Raw genomic sequence first — 13909 nt, 5'->3', positions numbered from 1 at the left:
GCTGAAACACTATGCCAGTGGTTATGGAAAGAGGACTGGCACTTAGAGTTCTCAGGAAGATAGTGTGAACTTGGGGAAGAGACCTGTGTGTCCCTATAGGCAACTCAGACTACAGCTGAGGGTACAGCAGAAAACTACTGCTGGACATTGGGGTTCGCAGGCAACAAGCGGACAGAAAATGGAGACTCATTCATGTGCATTGTGGGTTTCCCCATCTCCAAAAGAAAAGGCAGAAGCCAAGCTGTTTTCAGAGAAGGGAAGCAGCAGTGATTGTGGTACGGAGGAAGTCATCTGGGCAAGGAATTGGTAGACTGGGAACTATTTGTGTTGAGAGACTGACAAGAAAGGAGTGCTACACTTACATAAAACAGGCTGCATTTGAACTGAATGCTCAGGAAGAAAGGTATTCAGAAAGATGGCAAATTCAAATTTCTGAAAGGAAATAGCTTTTCACATAGTGTGCAATTAGATTGTGGGATGCATGAAATGCAATTGCCAGCTGGGCAGGATGTCATCAGGAAGGAACAAAACGTGGCTTTTGGAGTGTGCAGGTATGCTGTTGCAGGTGGTATCCACAGATGACATAAGTAATGCTTTAAAAAGCAAAGAACTGGTGATATAAAGCTGGCCATATCCATGGTTCAACTACCAAGGCCAATCTTGATACATTATTTGGGTTCCTCCATCCTCAGCAATAAGTTATTTGTGCCTCTGACTAAAATTGTCTAGTACCAGATACTGTTTGCGGCAGGGCGCTGGGCAAGCTGGGCTGTTGTGACTCAGTATTGCCCTTCCCGTGTGGGTTATGTTTGGCTTTGCACATCTTATGTTTTTCAGAGGTGAGGCAGAGTGAGTAATGTTTCCGTTCTGTTAAAGAAAATGGAATAGCAAAGACCCTGATTTTTTTTTTTTAAAGATGTACGTGTTTCATTTAAAGTTCCCTTCAGGCAAAGTCAGCTTTGGTAGGCAGCTTAAACTGCGTTATAGACCATATTGCTATTGTCATAAAAACAAAATACACCGTGCTCTGTTATGGGAAACCAAACAAACCAATATTTTTTTTTTTCCCCTTCCTCCTTTTTTTTCCACTTCCTTCAGTTTTTAATAAGTGACCGTGACAGAGACCCCCAGTGTAACCTGCATTGCTCCAGGTCCCAGTCCAAACCCCTTTGTGCCTCTGACGGCAGAACATACGAGTCGATGTGTGACTACCAGAGAGCCAAATGCCGGGAGTCAAGTCTGAGCGTGACACATCGTGGCCGGTGCAAAGGTAGGTGGATTTCAAATACCTTTGAAGGGAGGAATGGGAGTTCTACCTCATAAGAAACTGGATTCTTAGACCCTTGAGTTTAGTACCATGCTCTGTGAGTAATCTGATTGAAATTGTGCGTTCATGTGCGCATGGGTATCTGAGTCTGGGTTCAGGCAGTGGGAGTAAGAACTGACTGAATTATCAATGAAAGAACGCAAAGGAGCCAGAGACATCACGGAAAAAGGGCCAAAATACGCATCTACAGGGCAGAAGGAGCTGGCCCCATGGAAATGCAATATCAAATCCTGAAAGAAGAGGTCTTCCTTGCTACCTGTGTTGGTGAGGAAGTGAGATACCTTTGAGCGATAGGAATGTGGAGTGGGGAAGAATATACAGTGCACGTTATATGTCTAGTCCCTTTTCAGACATACACAGCTTTTCTGTGCTGAGCTAATTAAGAACACAGAATGTATGCAAAGCTTTACGTAGTCTCTTTTTTTTTGTCTGCTGTTACGCATCTGCTTAAAAGTGAGAGTATTGTTTCTCAATTCAGCTCTTCAGCATAATCTAAAGATGAAGTTGAAACTTTTAAGGAATATAGGTGTCTCGTCACACAAATGGTTTGCTTCTGCGGTGAAGTGATAGGAATGTGGAGTGGGGAAGAATATACAGTGCACGTTATATGTCTAGTCCCTTTTCAGACATACACAGCTTTTCTGTGCTGAGCTAATTAAGAACACAGAATGTATGCAAAGCTTTACGTAGTCTCTTTTTTTTTGTCTGTTTGCTGTTACGCATCTGCTTAAAAGTGAGAATATTGTTTCTCAATTCAGCTCTTCATCATAATCTAAAGATGAAGTTGAAACATTTAAGGAATATAGGTGTCTTGTCACACAAATGGTTTGCTTCTGCGGTGAAGTGAAAAATCGAGTTGAGTGCATTTTCTGAGAGCACAATTGACTCAGAGGGCAGATGGCACAGATGGTTTTTAGCAATTGGTTAAAGTGACAGGAGAAACTCATTAAAATCCCTGTGGAATGATAAATAGACATATGTTTAAGCCTGGCTTTTGTTTATGAAGGCTTTTTTACTATTATAAAAATGTGTCTTTGTCAGAATTATTTGTTCTAAAATGGAAATCCCTTTTCAGTGTATTGACAAGCTTTATGGTATAGGTGAATTATGAACATGACCTCAAATATTGCTCTCTTAAACAGTTTCTCACTGGAAAACACTTACCTGTATGCTGCTTTTTTTTCTCAGCACTGATGGGTTGCTTTATGGCAGCTTCTCTCTCATAGCACAGAAAAATGCCTTTGAATCATGCTGCTTTCTGAGTGCTGGAAACTCAGAAGCTTTCTTCCCAGAGACCAAGAAGCAATTGGACTGTTCTTGCAAGTGATGCATTTTGGAGTATCACAATAAGAAGCGGTAGAGTGGCAGTCCTGCTTTTGCTTTCATCGCTTGAGCAGAGTGGCTCAGATAAGCAACTTCATGGCTGATATTGGCATATAAACTGGCACTGTTCAGTCACTTAAAACATGGGATCTGAAATGTGGTACATCTATATGCATATGCAAAAGTGTCTGTTTCTGGAAGTGAAGAAAATGTTGATTGTGAAGCTACACAGCCTACTGTATATCGTGATTGCAACAAGTCCCAAGGAAGAAACTAAAGTCTTTTTTGTCTTAAGCACAGGTAAAATGTACTTTCCTTTCTGCTCTCTGACACAACTGAAATGTTTATCTGAAACTACTTGTGTTCTCCTTTCCTTTTTCCTCTTACTCTGTGGTACTATACAGTACCTAATAACCAGGAACTGTTTGACAACTGGAAGTCTTGCTTTTAACCCACTAATGCTCCAATGAATCCCTGGGAAGTAGGAATATTCTTTTAACTATCCATTCAAATTTAACCTTGCTGGTAATTTCCATATATGCTGCTATTGAAAGGTATTTTGTTTTTTTCTAGTTGCGTTAGGAATGTGACCTCTAGTTGTGCATAAAGATCACTGTTCTTGGCAAATACAGACAGTTATGAGACAGGTATGCCTAAATACAGGAGGTTGGCCATGTCTGTATCTTGTACTTGCACAAAGGAAGGTATCACCAGCAGTGTTTGAGCACCTTCTACTGCTGCAGTAGGACACCAGGTTTACCCTAAATAACCTTCACTCCTTCTGCATGACAGAGATGCCCTATAGGGGAACTCTCATAGGACTGGAAGGGATCCCATGGGCCATTGAGCCCAGTCACATATGATTGTGATAGATACCATATCCAAGAACTTATGCTTATGAAATAAGCAATTGTAACCTGTGCTTCCTTCTTGGGGTGGGGGTGGGCACGCAGGATGCATGGGAACCAGGTAACTAAAATAAGGAAAAGAGGAAGTATATTGTGGAGAGCAAGGCATAGTTCTGCACCCTAGATTTACTATAGGTTTCCAATTTCATATGCTGATAACTTGAACTGTGCTTGTGCCAAGGCAAGCAGAATGGTTTCCATAGTGAGAACAGAACCTTTTTTGATTCAGCTTAGCTCTCTGCTCTCTCTCAAGAAGCTAAGGACCTTCAAGGATGAAATCTTGCTAGCCCTTTGGGAACTATAACTCTTATTCAGCTCTCACTCCTTGCTAGCTTCCTCACGTGCTTTTCAACAAAATTCCTTCAGCAGTAAATTATCTGAACTCCCTCCGAACCCTCACTCACACATCACAAAGGGTTAAAAGTCAGGAGTAGCTTAAAATGATCAAACTTACAGCATCCATGACAAATGGAGCCTCATTCATGAGATTCCAGAGAATAGTTCCAGGTGACATAGCTGTGCTTAAAATACACAGCCAAGATCTCCTACCTGGATCTTTTGTCTGCAGACATCTTAAGATCCAGTGTCATTTTGCAGGGATGAAGGACAAATACTTGTTAAATGAGTCTTGGCAAACTGTCAAGACTATGCAGTGATTGTTTGGGTATATTTGGTATCTGTGGCTTAAAACACATTGAAGTTCTATGTTAACTGGTTGGTTTCTAGCAACTAGCTTGGCCCATTTAATTAAAAAAAAAGGGGATGGGAGTGTTCTAAAACTTCCCTTTAGATTTCTAATGGTTGGTTTTGAAAGTCTGCTGGTATAGAGCTTGTTATTAGATCACAAGTCCCTATGTAGAATGAACCTATCTGTAAGTTACTGGTGGGAATTGTAACAGGGGTCTTCACTCTATCTCCTGGGACACCTGGATGAACACAACTTTTGGCTAATGTGCTGGAAAGGAAGGTCTGCTTCTGACTAGTGATGGCTGGTTTGAAGGTAATCTTTCTCTTCTATCTACTGTTCTTGTTGGACAGGAGATGATATTTTGAAATGACTTTTTTTTTTCTGTACACTTCCTAGATGCATGTGTTCTGTATTCTCCCTTGACTAGGAATAAGAAAGTTCAAAGTGAGTCCCTCCTTGGCAGCAGTTAGTCAATAAAATCTGAAATGACACTTTCATCACTTTGCAAATTTAGGCATGTTTTTAGGTATGCTCCAAATAAGTTAGGGAACTCTGGAGTAGAAGTGGTATGTGGCTATCAAAGAAGGAGCAAAGCACATCAGCATGGAAGGAAATAAGTTGGAGATTCCAGGTGTAGGACTTGTCAGAAATGAGGTTGAAAATAATGGGGAGAGTGGAGAATGACTGACACCCTGTGCGACAGATAGGCGTGTTTTTGTAGTTTGCTGAGGTTCCATTTTTGTCTGTTTTATGCAAAGGCACAGTTCACTGGCTGGAGTAAGTGGGTATGAATCTGCTGACTTCAGTGTAGCTGGACTGCTCCATACCTGGTGGAGACCTGGCCAGTATGTGAGACAGTTACCTAATGGAACTAGAAATAGTTCAAAAGCTGCTTGAATCAATTTTTGCCCTTTGAGCTTTTGATAAAAACAAAGTAGAATTAAAATTAAATAGCTAGATCTTTGTGGTTGCGTTGTATAGATTTGCTCCTAGTGTTATGTGAATGCCTGGAGATATTTCACTTTGTATTATTAGGATACCTTGGGTCTTTATACCATGAAGTTGCGTGGTGTCAAAACTGCCTCTGCCTGTTGAAGAGGGGCTGCTGGAATTCTTGAGGCGTATTCAGGAGTGCACTGTGTATGCTATGAGGGACACGGTGGTCTCATTTGAATAAACTGTTCATGGATAAGATCAACCATGGTAACTCGCCAACTTCATTGCAAAATCCAAAATTATGTGCACCTGTGTTCTGCAGATTAGACCACAGATGTCAAAAACATCACTTGGAGTTCACAATCTCTTAGTTGCCAGTTACCAACTTGAGAATTAATTTTCTCTAAAAGGCAGCTTTCTGAGCTGCAGTAAATCTGTCCTAAGTTTGAAGATATTTAAAGTCAAATTATTAAACAGCTCTGCTTTTTGAAAAGTCATTCTGTTTTGGTTTTTCACCTTATGTGAGGAAAGGGAGAAAGTCCTATTTAGCCTGTCTGGACTGTGAAACTGGAATGCATTAATGCCATTCTGTTTTATAAGCTTGGCGTTTGATACTCCAGAGAACATTTTTAAGAAGAGGGAAGAAAAAGTGCTGAAACACTCAGGTAAACGATCAAAATGCAGAATAGGGTATATGAATCTACCTCATAGCATCAGACTTTAGTAAAATTTGTAATGCATCTTATTTAGGGTGAGCTATTTGGCTGCTACTTTTTAACACTTGGCACTTATGTAATATTTTACATTTTCTAATTAACAAAGCAAAAATAGCAAGGTGAAGTCATCCCACTGGAATCACATGTTGATGCAAACATTATAAAAATACCAGCTTGTGGAGTGAGGAAGAGAAGGATTGACAGTCCTTTTAAAAACAAACTGGTAAATGTTGATATTAAAGGCACTGTTTTTACTGGAACCAAACTGTGAAATAACAGACAAAAAAGATAGTGGTATGCACACACCTCTCCAGCCAACATGGTATATCGGTGGTTGTTCCAAGTCAAGGCTGTAAAAGGACTGGCATGACCTTTGGAAATCAATGAGGAAGGATGGGAGAAGTAATCAGGGCTGAGTGTTCATGAGCAGGAGAAAAATTGTCTGTCTTCTCTGCGCTTCAGCAGCAATTTGTGAAGAGACATCACTTGAGGCAAGGGTTGAATCGCAAAAGAGGTTGCTGCAACAGCGGTGATCTCTTAAATGCTGTGGTGCAGTGGTGATGTGCTATGCAGTGTGGTCTACTGGGTAGTAGTAGAGGCTTCAGTCTATAAAGGCTGGTTAAAATTACCAGGAGGGACGTATTTACCTTAGCAGTAACATGTTTATATTATCTTCTCCTTATAGTAAGGGCTTGATTATGTGCATGTTTGTGTCTGCTCATTAGACAACTTGGACAAAGATTTCAGTTAGTCTCCTTCTGCCTGGGCTCCTCATGTATTTGTACTACAGGAGGGACCGTAAGATGTTTGCTCCTACCAGCTATGTGGTGAAGCATCCAATTTCAGTCATGTAGTTGTGAGTGCGCCAGCAGTAAAGAAGATGCTGTGTGGAAGTGCTTTGAGCTTCTGTTTATGTTCAGGAGAGGAACCAGATATGCCTATCTGCAGTCCTGTATCTTCAGATGGGGAGACTAGAAAACAGACTTTAATTTGTGAATCTCTGCTTTGAGTGTTATGGGAGAAATTTGCAACTTTTTTTCTTTCCTTATACATGCAGATCTGCATAATATATGCTGATTTTTTTTTTGCTACTTAGTTGTCCCTTGTGAAGCAGAACTTGAAGGTGTTTTTAGTCAGACAGCTAGCTATAAAACAGAAGTTGCGGTCACACCATCTGGTTTTGTAATAATGTCCTAAGTCATGCCCAGTGAGGTTAGACTCTTAAGCTTGGACAGGAGATCTGCAGGTGATAGTTAGGTGTTCCGCTTAACAGCATTGCCAGTGCTTCCTTTTCAGCTGAAAGAAGGAGTGTGTGTTGGAAGGGTCAGTACTACTGGCAGGACTGTCCTCCAGTGGAGGTGTACAACAAGGTCTGATCATCTGGTCACTTTGGCGGGGGGGGCGGGGAGCAAATGCCAGCTTAGAGGTTATATCATGGCTAATTAGAAAAACAAATACTACTTCTCTTAAATTTAGTGTAAATTTTATCCAAGAAAACCTTTTCATTCTGTGAGTAGCAATCTTGCTCTTTATACAAGCTCATGATAGTTCCAGCTGAGATCAAAGCTCCATGTGCTTAAGGGTATTGTGCAAACACCCCACAAACAAATTACAGTCTAAAGATGAGTGACATAGGATCAGAAGGGACACAAGGTCATAGGAAGGTGAGGTTGACCAGCTTGTAGCCACTCAGTGGGTCAGTGGCAGAGTTGGTATAGGCACTCTTCCTTTGTAACCCAGTGCTTAAGCTAAGGCATCTGTGCTGAATGCTATTGCTATGAATAATGACTTTTTCCAAAGAGGAGGGTTGGATTTCCATAATTTCAGAAGACTTGTGAAATCCAGCTTGGGAAGTAATGCGATATGTTTAAAACGAAACTGTGTTGGCAAACCGGAAGCTTAGTCTCTTGAGTCATTAGTTGTGTAAATAAAGTACCTAGCTTGAAATTTTTGGTCTATGTCTTTATCAAAACTATTTACAGCATTGTCATTGGTTTCTGCATCTAAATATGCTTAGGTGGAAGTCACTTCTATTGCCATGCACTGTGAATTCCGTTGATCTGAGAACCCAGACTGGCTTTCTAATTCAGTGCTGGTATTGGTGATACCGTTGTTGAAGTTCATGGGATCTGTGAAGCAGAATATGCGATCTTCAGGGAATTCTAGTGGAATTTTTGTGTTAACCAGTGTGATTTCCGTGCCTGGTAGAATGGGGATTTGATCTTGATCACTCTCTCTGGTGCCACTGAAAGACTCTGATCAGATTTTGCAGTTTCTGCACTGAAAATCTTCAGTTAGTGGATTAACGGGAAAAGGTAGAAAGTGCTAGTCTCCATGTCAGAATCCCATGGAAACAGATGTTTGCTGTTTTTCTTCTTCCTAGACTGAACAGCAGTGCTGTTAGACATCATATTTTTAAATGTAAACACTGAATCAATCTGTATCTCTGCAGAGCATAACTCTCCTCTTTGACCCATCAGTCATCAGTGTTAGGCTTATCTGCGTCTACACTCTGTAACAGTGGGCTGGACCTGGAAGGGGTTAAGGTCGTGCTACATGCTGCTGTCATCTAAAATAAGTGCAGAGCTGCTATTTTAACTTGTTCAAACTTTGCTTGCAGAGCAATGTTTTTTTCTTGGCAGCAAAGTGAGTAACTAATATGAGAAAGTATAATGCACACCTGGCTGTAAGCACTGGGACTGGAGGTAGAAGCTGGGTTTCGGGAAAGCACGTATCTACCTTATCTGAACCACGCAAAGGTGGAAGTTCAGATGGGTCGCTGGTTATTTTAGCATCTTACTCGGAGAGTTGCTCAGAGAAGAAGCTTTGCTGGGGCCATCCCTTCTTCCACATTGCTCACTTCTGGGCCTGAATTACTTGGCTTATGCTCAGCCATCCGGTTTCAGGCTGTTAATATTAACACAAACACAACTCCCTCTGGGAAAATCTTTCACTCTGTGGACATTGTGTACCAGTGCTTGTTGGAAGAAGCTTCTGGAGCCCTTGGATGACTGTAAAAACTATTGCTAGGAAATTAGGCAGCTTTTCATTAACTGGCTTGTAGCTTGATTTTCTAGGTTCATATTTGTCTCTGGGATAGTGAGCGCTAACTCCATAGCTGCCTCATTAATGTGCAGGTAATGGTCCTTGATGCCTTATATTTGTTTGATTTTTTTTTTTTTTTTTTTTCTCCCCTCCCTACAGCTGCGTGGTGCATCTGGTAGCTTTTGAAGAGGCCAAATGATGTTTGCAATCTAAGCGGGTTTTGCTTTTCTCTTTGTAGATGCTGGCCAAAGCAAGTGTCGATTAGAGAGAGCTCAAGCTCTGGAACAGGCAAAGAAACCCCAGGAAGCAGTTTTCATCCCAGAATGCAATGAGGATGGATCATTCACGCAGGTAAAATGTCTATTGACTTCCTTCAGCCAGGCGCCTGGTGGCTGCAGGAGATTCATTGTTAAGGCATGAACAAGTGATGATAGCAGCACAGGTGCACACTCAGACTCAGTTACTCAGATGAAAGTGTTGAAAGCTGGGGACTTGTTTAACCAACTGGAAGGTTTGATTCAGGCACCATACCTTAAAAGACACCTACATATGTAATGTCATCCCCCTTCAATGTAGCACAGAAACAAATGGCATCAGCCTGCAGCATAGCACAGAAACAAAAACAAGTTGCAGGGGAGGTAAATGTTTCCCTGAAGGTGAGCTGCAAAGAGAGCTGTGGACCAAGCTTCTTCTGCTGTTACCTGTACTTCATCTATCCCAGCAAAAGAGAGTGGTCTATTGAGCCTCTTCCCTCTGCAGGGTACTTGTTAGTGACAGGTGACTCTTTCCTGTTATATGCCCTGTTGTGTTTTGGGGGTCTGACAGAGTGGTCATGAAACTGCTTTGTTTGCATTTTTGATTCTTTAGTGTTCACTGAATGATGTGCTGGGATTGTAGACTGTTTCAAAATGCTGCTTCTCTTGAGAAGCAATTATCTCAGGTAGGGGTAGCAGAGGAGACCTATTATTTGTTGGCCTTTAATATCTGTGAAAAATGAATAGCCAGTCCTGGTCACTGAGCATCCTTCAGAAATAGTTGGACTGGGAGAGGTCCTACAGAATTCCAGAGAAGTTGAAGTAGTTATGGCAAAAAGAAACCCTCATGAGGGAGATTTTGAGAGGAAAAGTAGTTTGCCGAGGCAGGGTAGAAATGAAGAGTGGTACTTTGTTCTGTTACCACTAGCATATTGAGTAATGTCCCAGTGCTAACTGAACTGAGTGTTTAAAATGGCTCATGTGCAGTTCCCTAACAGGTGGGAGGGGTATACTGTCTGCTCAGTTTGGCATGCATCTCAAAAGCCAAAATCCTGCAACCCTGGTGACCTCTGCTTTGTGAACTTAGGTAAATCGCACAACTTTTTTTTGCCATAGCTTCCCTATATCTAGCACTGCTCTAGAGATCTTGTGCCTCAGAAATTTTAGCATTCATTAGTTACTGCTCGCAAAGCCTTTTGAAGGTAAAAAAAGATTCCAAAATATAATCAATATTGGCTTCCAAAAGATGAGAAAGACAAAAAGCTTTGGGGTTGGTTCAAACACTTTATGATGCCTGGGGGAAGAGGAAAGATTATTTTTTTTGTGATAACCCACCAAAAATTTTTATTCCCCCTCTCAGCCTTACCCTCCCATTATCTGGTGTGTGGGAGTGTTTTTGTTTGTTAATGGTGAAGTGGGAAAAGTTTTATCCATCCTGCCAACTTTGCATACTTTGGAGCAGCATCATGTTTGTGTACAGTGGGGACCATCTTGGGAAGGTGGGGGTAAGAGGGAAGGTGGCTGCAGGTTCTTGCAGTCTAACTGTGGTCTCAATTGTTGAAATTTGAGTTTGTGTAGAGCTGCTCAGGTTATGTTGGCACTGGAGAGGAACACTTATAAAACCTAGCATAGTGGGCCAACTAAGTGTTCCATGTTAAACTTTATAGTTCAAGTAAAAAGGGGAAAGGAAAGCTGACTTTCCAATGTCTGTCACCTGTCCATCAACCTCTTGAACAGTAAAGTGGGGGATGCAGGTGAAATTTTTATCCTAATAAACTGGACTGAGAGTGCAGCTGATAAAGCTTTGTTTCAGAGAGGTTTATTTGGAAGGTTGGTACTGGTGTCTGGATTGCAGAGCAGCTGCTGGACCTCTTTCCTGCACATTCTCTGGCCAGCGTGGGTTGCCAGTGGAGGAGCAGCATGAAACTGCTTACAAAAATCGTGTGCTTTCAGCTGGCAGCCAAGTGATATTTCACATTCTTCCTCCGTTCAGTCCTATCTGTGAACACTGAAATGCTTTTGTTTTACCTGGCGTGATGAAGGGAGCCTCTGATCCCTTTGTAGCTGGAGATAACTGGAATTCATATCATTCCTTGGATTGTAAAAATACCCCACATTCTGCATACCTCATGAACCAGCTTCATCATTTGTATTGCAACATTTAAGGTCATTGTCCCTGCATAAGATGTGAATGAAAAACAATGTCCGAGGAAACTAACTGGTTTCAACCTGCATTTGAAACAAATACTTCCTTTAGCTTCTGATCCAAATTAATTAAACTTTGATTTTAAAAGGATGTATAAAAGTTAGAATTTTGGTGAACAGTCTAAACAGTTCTTCCTTCCAGCAACTCACAAATAGATCTCACCTTGTGGAGGTGATTTGGGTACTGCATCTCTTGTGCAGAGAATTGGCACCCCTGGCTTCTGCTCTGCAGGGAAGCTGTCAGCCAGTTCTTGAAGTGCTTGAGGCCTTGCTGAAGTCAGCTGTGAACTGTTATTAGTTTGTTCTGGTTCAGTATCCTGAGAATATCCAAACTCCAAAATCTCAGCTGGGAGTCCACAACAGAACAGCATCTCTCAATGAAGTTTCTAGGAGAAATACCCACCATGCTCTTCAACCTTGAATCCCCATCCCAACAAGATATATGCTTCAGGGTATACCCTGTATGTGGAGTTGGCTAGGGAATTTTTTTCAGTAACTTCCCCCCTTCCATATAACTGTTTTTGGAGGAATATTTTAGGTGAAAGAAAATCTATCCTCTAATCTGAGGGGATACAAAGATACACGCATGTATTTAGAATATCAAATGTCTTAATTGTTATGGCACGCACTCAAGATGTGGATGACTTGCTTTCAGGTATTGAGCTGAGCCTTTTATTTGTAGATGCGTACATAGTCAGTGTTCAGGCCCACATCATCATCCCTGCCATCAGACTTCAAATGATCTGTTTTTTTGTCTAATTGTTGGAAATTCTTGAAAGTTTTGCGGGAGTGAAAAATACAAACAGTGCACATTTGGGAGCTGCATTTGGTAGTGGTAACTGTATGTTCACAATCTGCTTGGTCTTAACTAGATTGAACTGTTGCTTGTATGGTTTGTCATAATACTCTGGTTTAGAAATTAAATTGCAATCACTATGGGTATACACTGAAAGCAGCACTAAGTGAGGATGTTCCTCTGAAAGCAGCTCAAGTCTGCCCTTTCCAGCTTCTGGAATTGTGTGCAGTACAAACCTATGTGAATTTGGAGCTGGATCCACCCCAAATTGGATGGGGCTGTAGGGTGGCGAAGAGAACCTGGCTACTCTGCTGTTCTGTGACCAGCAGCATGTGCCGCATGGGGCAGTGGCTGTGGAGGGGAGGCCATGCTGACCTTATCTCTTGCCGCTTCCCTGTGGGGCAACTGGCTCCGACACCCAACAGTTAGATGTGGTAACAAGGGTGAAAGAGAAGAGGGCCTGAAGGCAAAGACCTTGGTTTGGATTGCATTTAAACCCTATGTTAGTGAGACATCCTGTCTTTTTTTCATCGTCTGTAAAATCTAGACCGAAAAGAAGTGTTGCCACCAATTCTATTGCTTGGATGGCCAGTTTTCCTAGGCATGGCTAGTTATAATGGGTTTTGTGTGCTGCATGAAGAGGTGCAGGCACCTGTCAATTCACTGGTTTTCATAACTGTTTCTACGCACCATGTGTGCTGCTTCCCTTACTCTGGGAGTTTGTGTATTGTGAAGATCTTATAAAATCCCTTTTTAGCACTGATTACACATCAAAAAATGTGGCATGGATGTGCAGCATGGAACAGGTGGTGGCATTGCAGGCATGATGGGATGACTGTAAATGGGAGCAGACCTGATGAATTGCTCTGGAATTGCTATTTCTTTATATTTCAGTCTGTGTGGGGAATATTACTTCCTGTAACAAAAGCTCTCTGCACTTAGCCCACAGTAATATAAGCACACAGATAAAATTTGAGTTATTCACAACATAAGAATGTTTGTTTGATATGAGTAACTTGATTAATTGTATAAAACTGAGGTCACCTACTGTTGTGCAGAATTGGACATGACTAAAATCAGTTTCTGTTCTCAAGATTTGCTCTCTACTTTTTGCTGTTATGCTGTATTTTGCATAAATGCCATTCCCTTTCCATGCTGCACTTAACCTGCTGTGATCTGTTCTTCATAAACAACAGGCTCTACTGAGTAATCTGCACACTTTCTTTTGCTGCCTAGTGCCATTGGGCTTGTTGCCATGGGCTGAGAGAGACTTGCATTCTTCATAGTTTTCCCCCAAGCAGTTTTTTAGAAAAGGTTGCTGAGGTTTTAAATGGGATCCATTTCAGACAGATTAATATGAACATGAATAATGTTAACCCTGCTTTGGGGGTGTAGTCTTGTGAGGCTTTTTGTGGTGTGTCTTGCTATTTGCCACCACCTTCCACTGTCTAGCTGTGGTTTCTTTTCCTCGCAAGTCTGTGTACAAGTGGCTGAGAGCAAGGCTCCTTGGAGAGTTTCTTTGAGCTGAGGGCTCTCAAAACTGCAGCTGCTGGTGCAGTTAGGTGCGGCACTGAGATTTCTCTTGAAGCGAGTGCATCAGTCAGACCTGTTGTCTTATGGTGGGATCAGTGAGTGGTCTGACTTTGTCAGAGCAATTTTCTGTTTTCAGATAGCTTCCAGAGCACTCCCACATCTGGTAATATGAGTCTGT

At 41.7% G+C, this 13909-nt stretch overlaps 1 protein-coding gene across 1 annotated transcript in view; it reads left to right on the top strand.

The window, feature by feature from the left end:
• Positions 1-1098: 1098 nt before the first annotated feature.
• SMOC1 (SPARC related modular calcium binding 1) overlaps positions 1099-13909 on the top strand; it is a gene marked incomplete at its 5' end in the record, with an annotated part of 87155 nt that continues 74344 nt past the window's right edge. Inside the window, 2 exons of the mRNA XM_009705510.1 lie at positions 1099-1270; positions 9182-9294. Coding sequence (XP_009703812.1) covers positions 1099-1270; positions 9182-9294 — 285 coding nt within the window. The remainder of the gene's footprint in view (positions 1271-9181; positions 9295-13909) is intronic.

This window comes from Cariama cristata, unplaced genomic scaffold (genome assembly GCF_000690535.1).
Source record: "Cariama cristata isolate BGI_N322 unplaced genomic scaffold, ASM69053v1 scaffold2248, whole genome shotgun sequence".
NCBI lineage: Eukaryota > Metazoa > Chordata > Aves > Cariamiformes > Cariamidae > Cariama > Cariama cristata.
The sequence above is the reverse complement of the archived record's forward strand: the minus strand, read 5'-3'. Positions and strand labels throughout refer to the sequence as shown.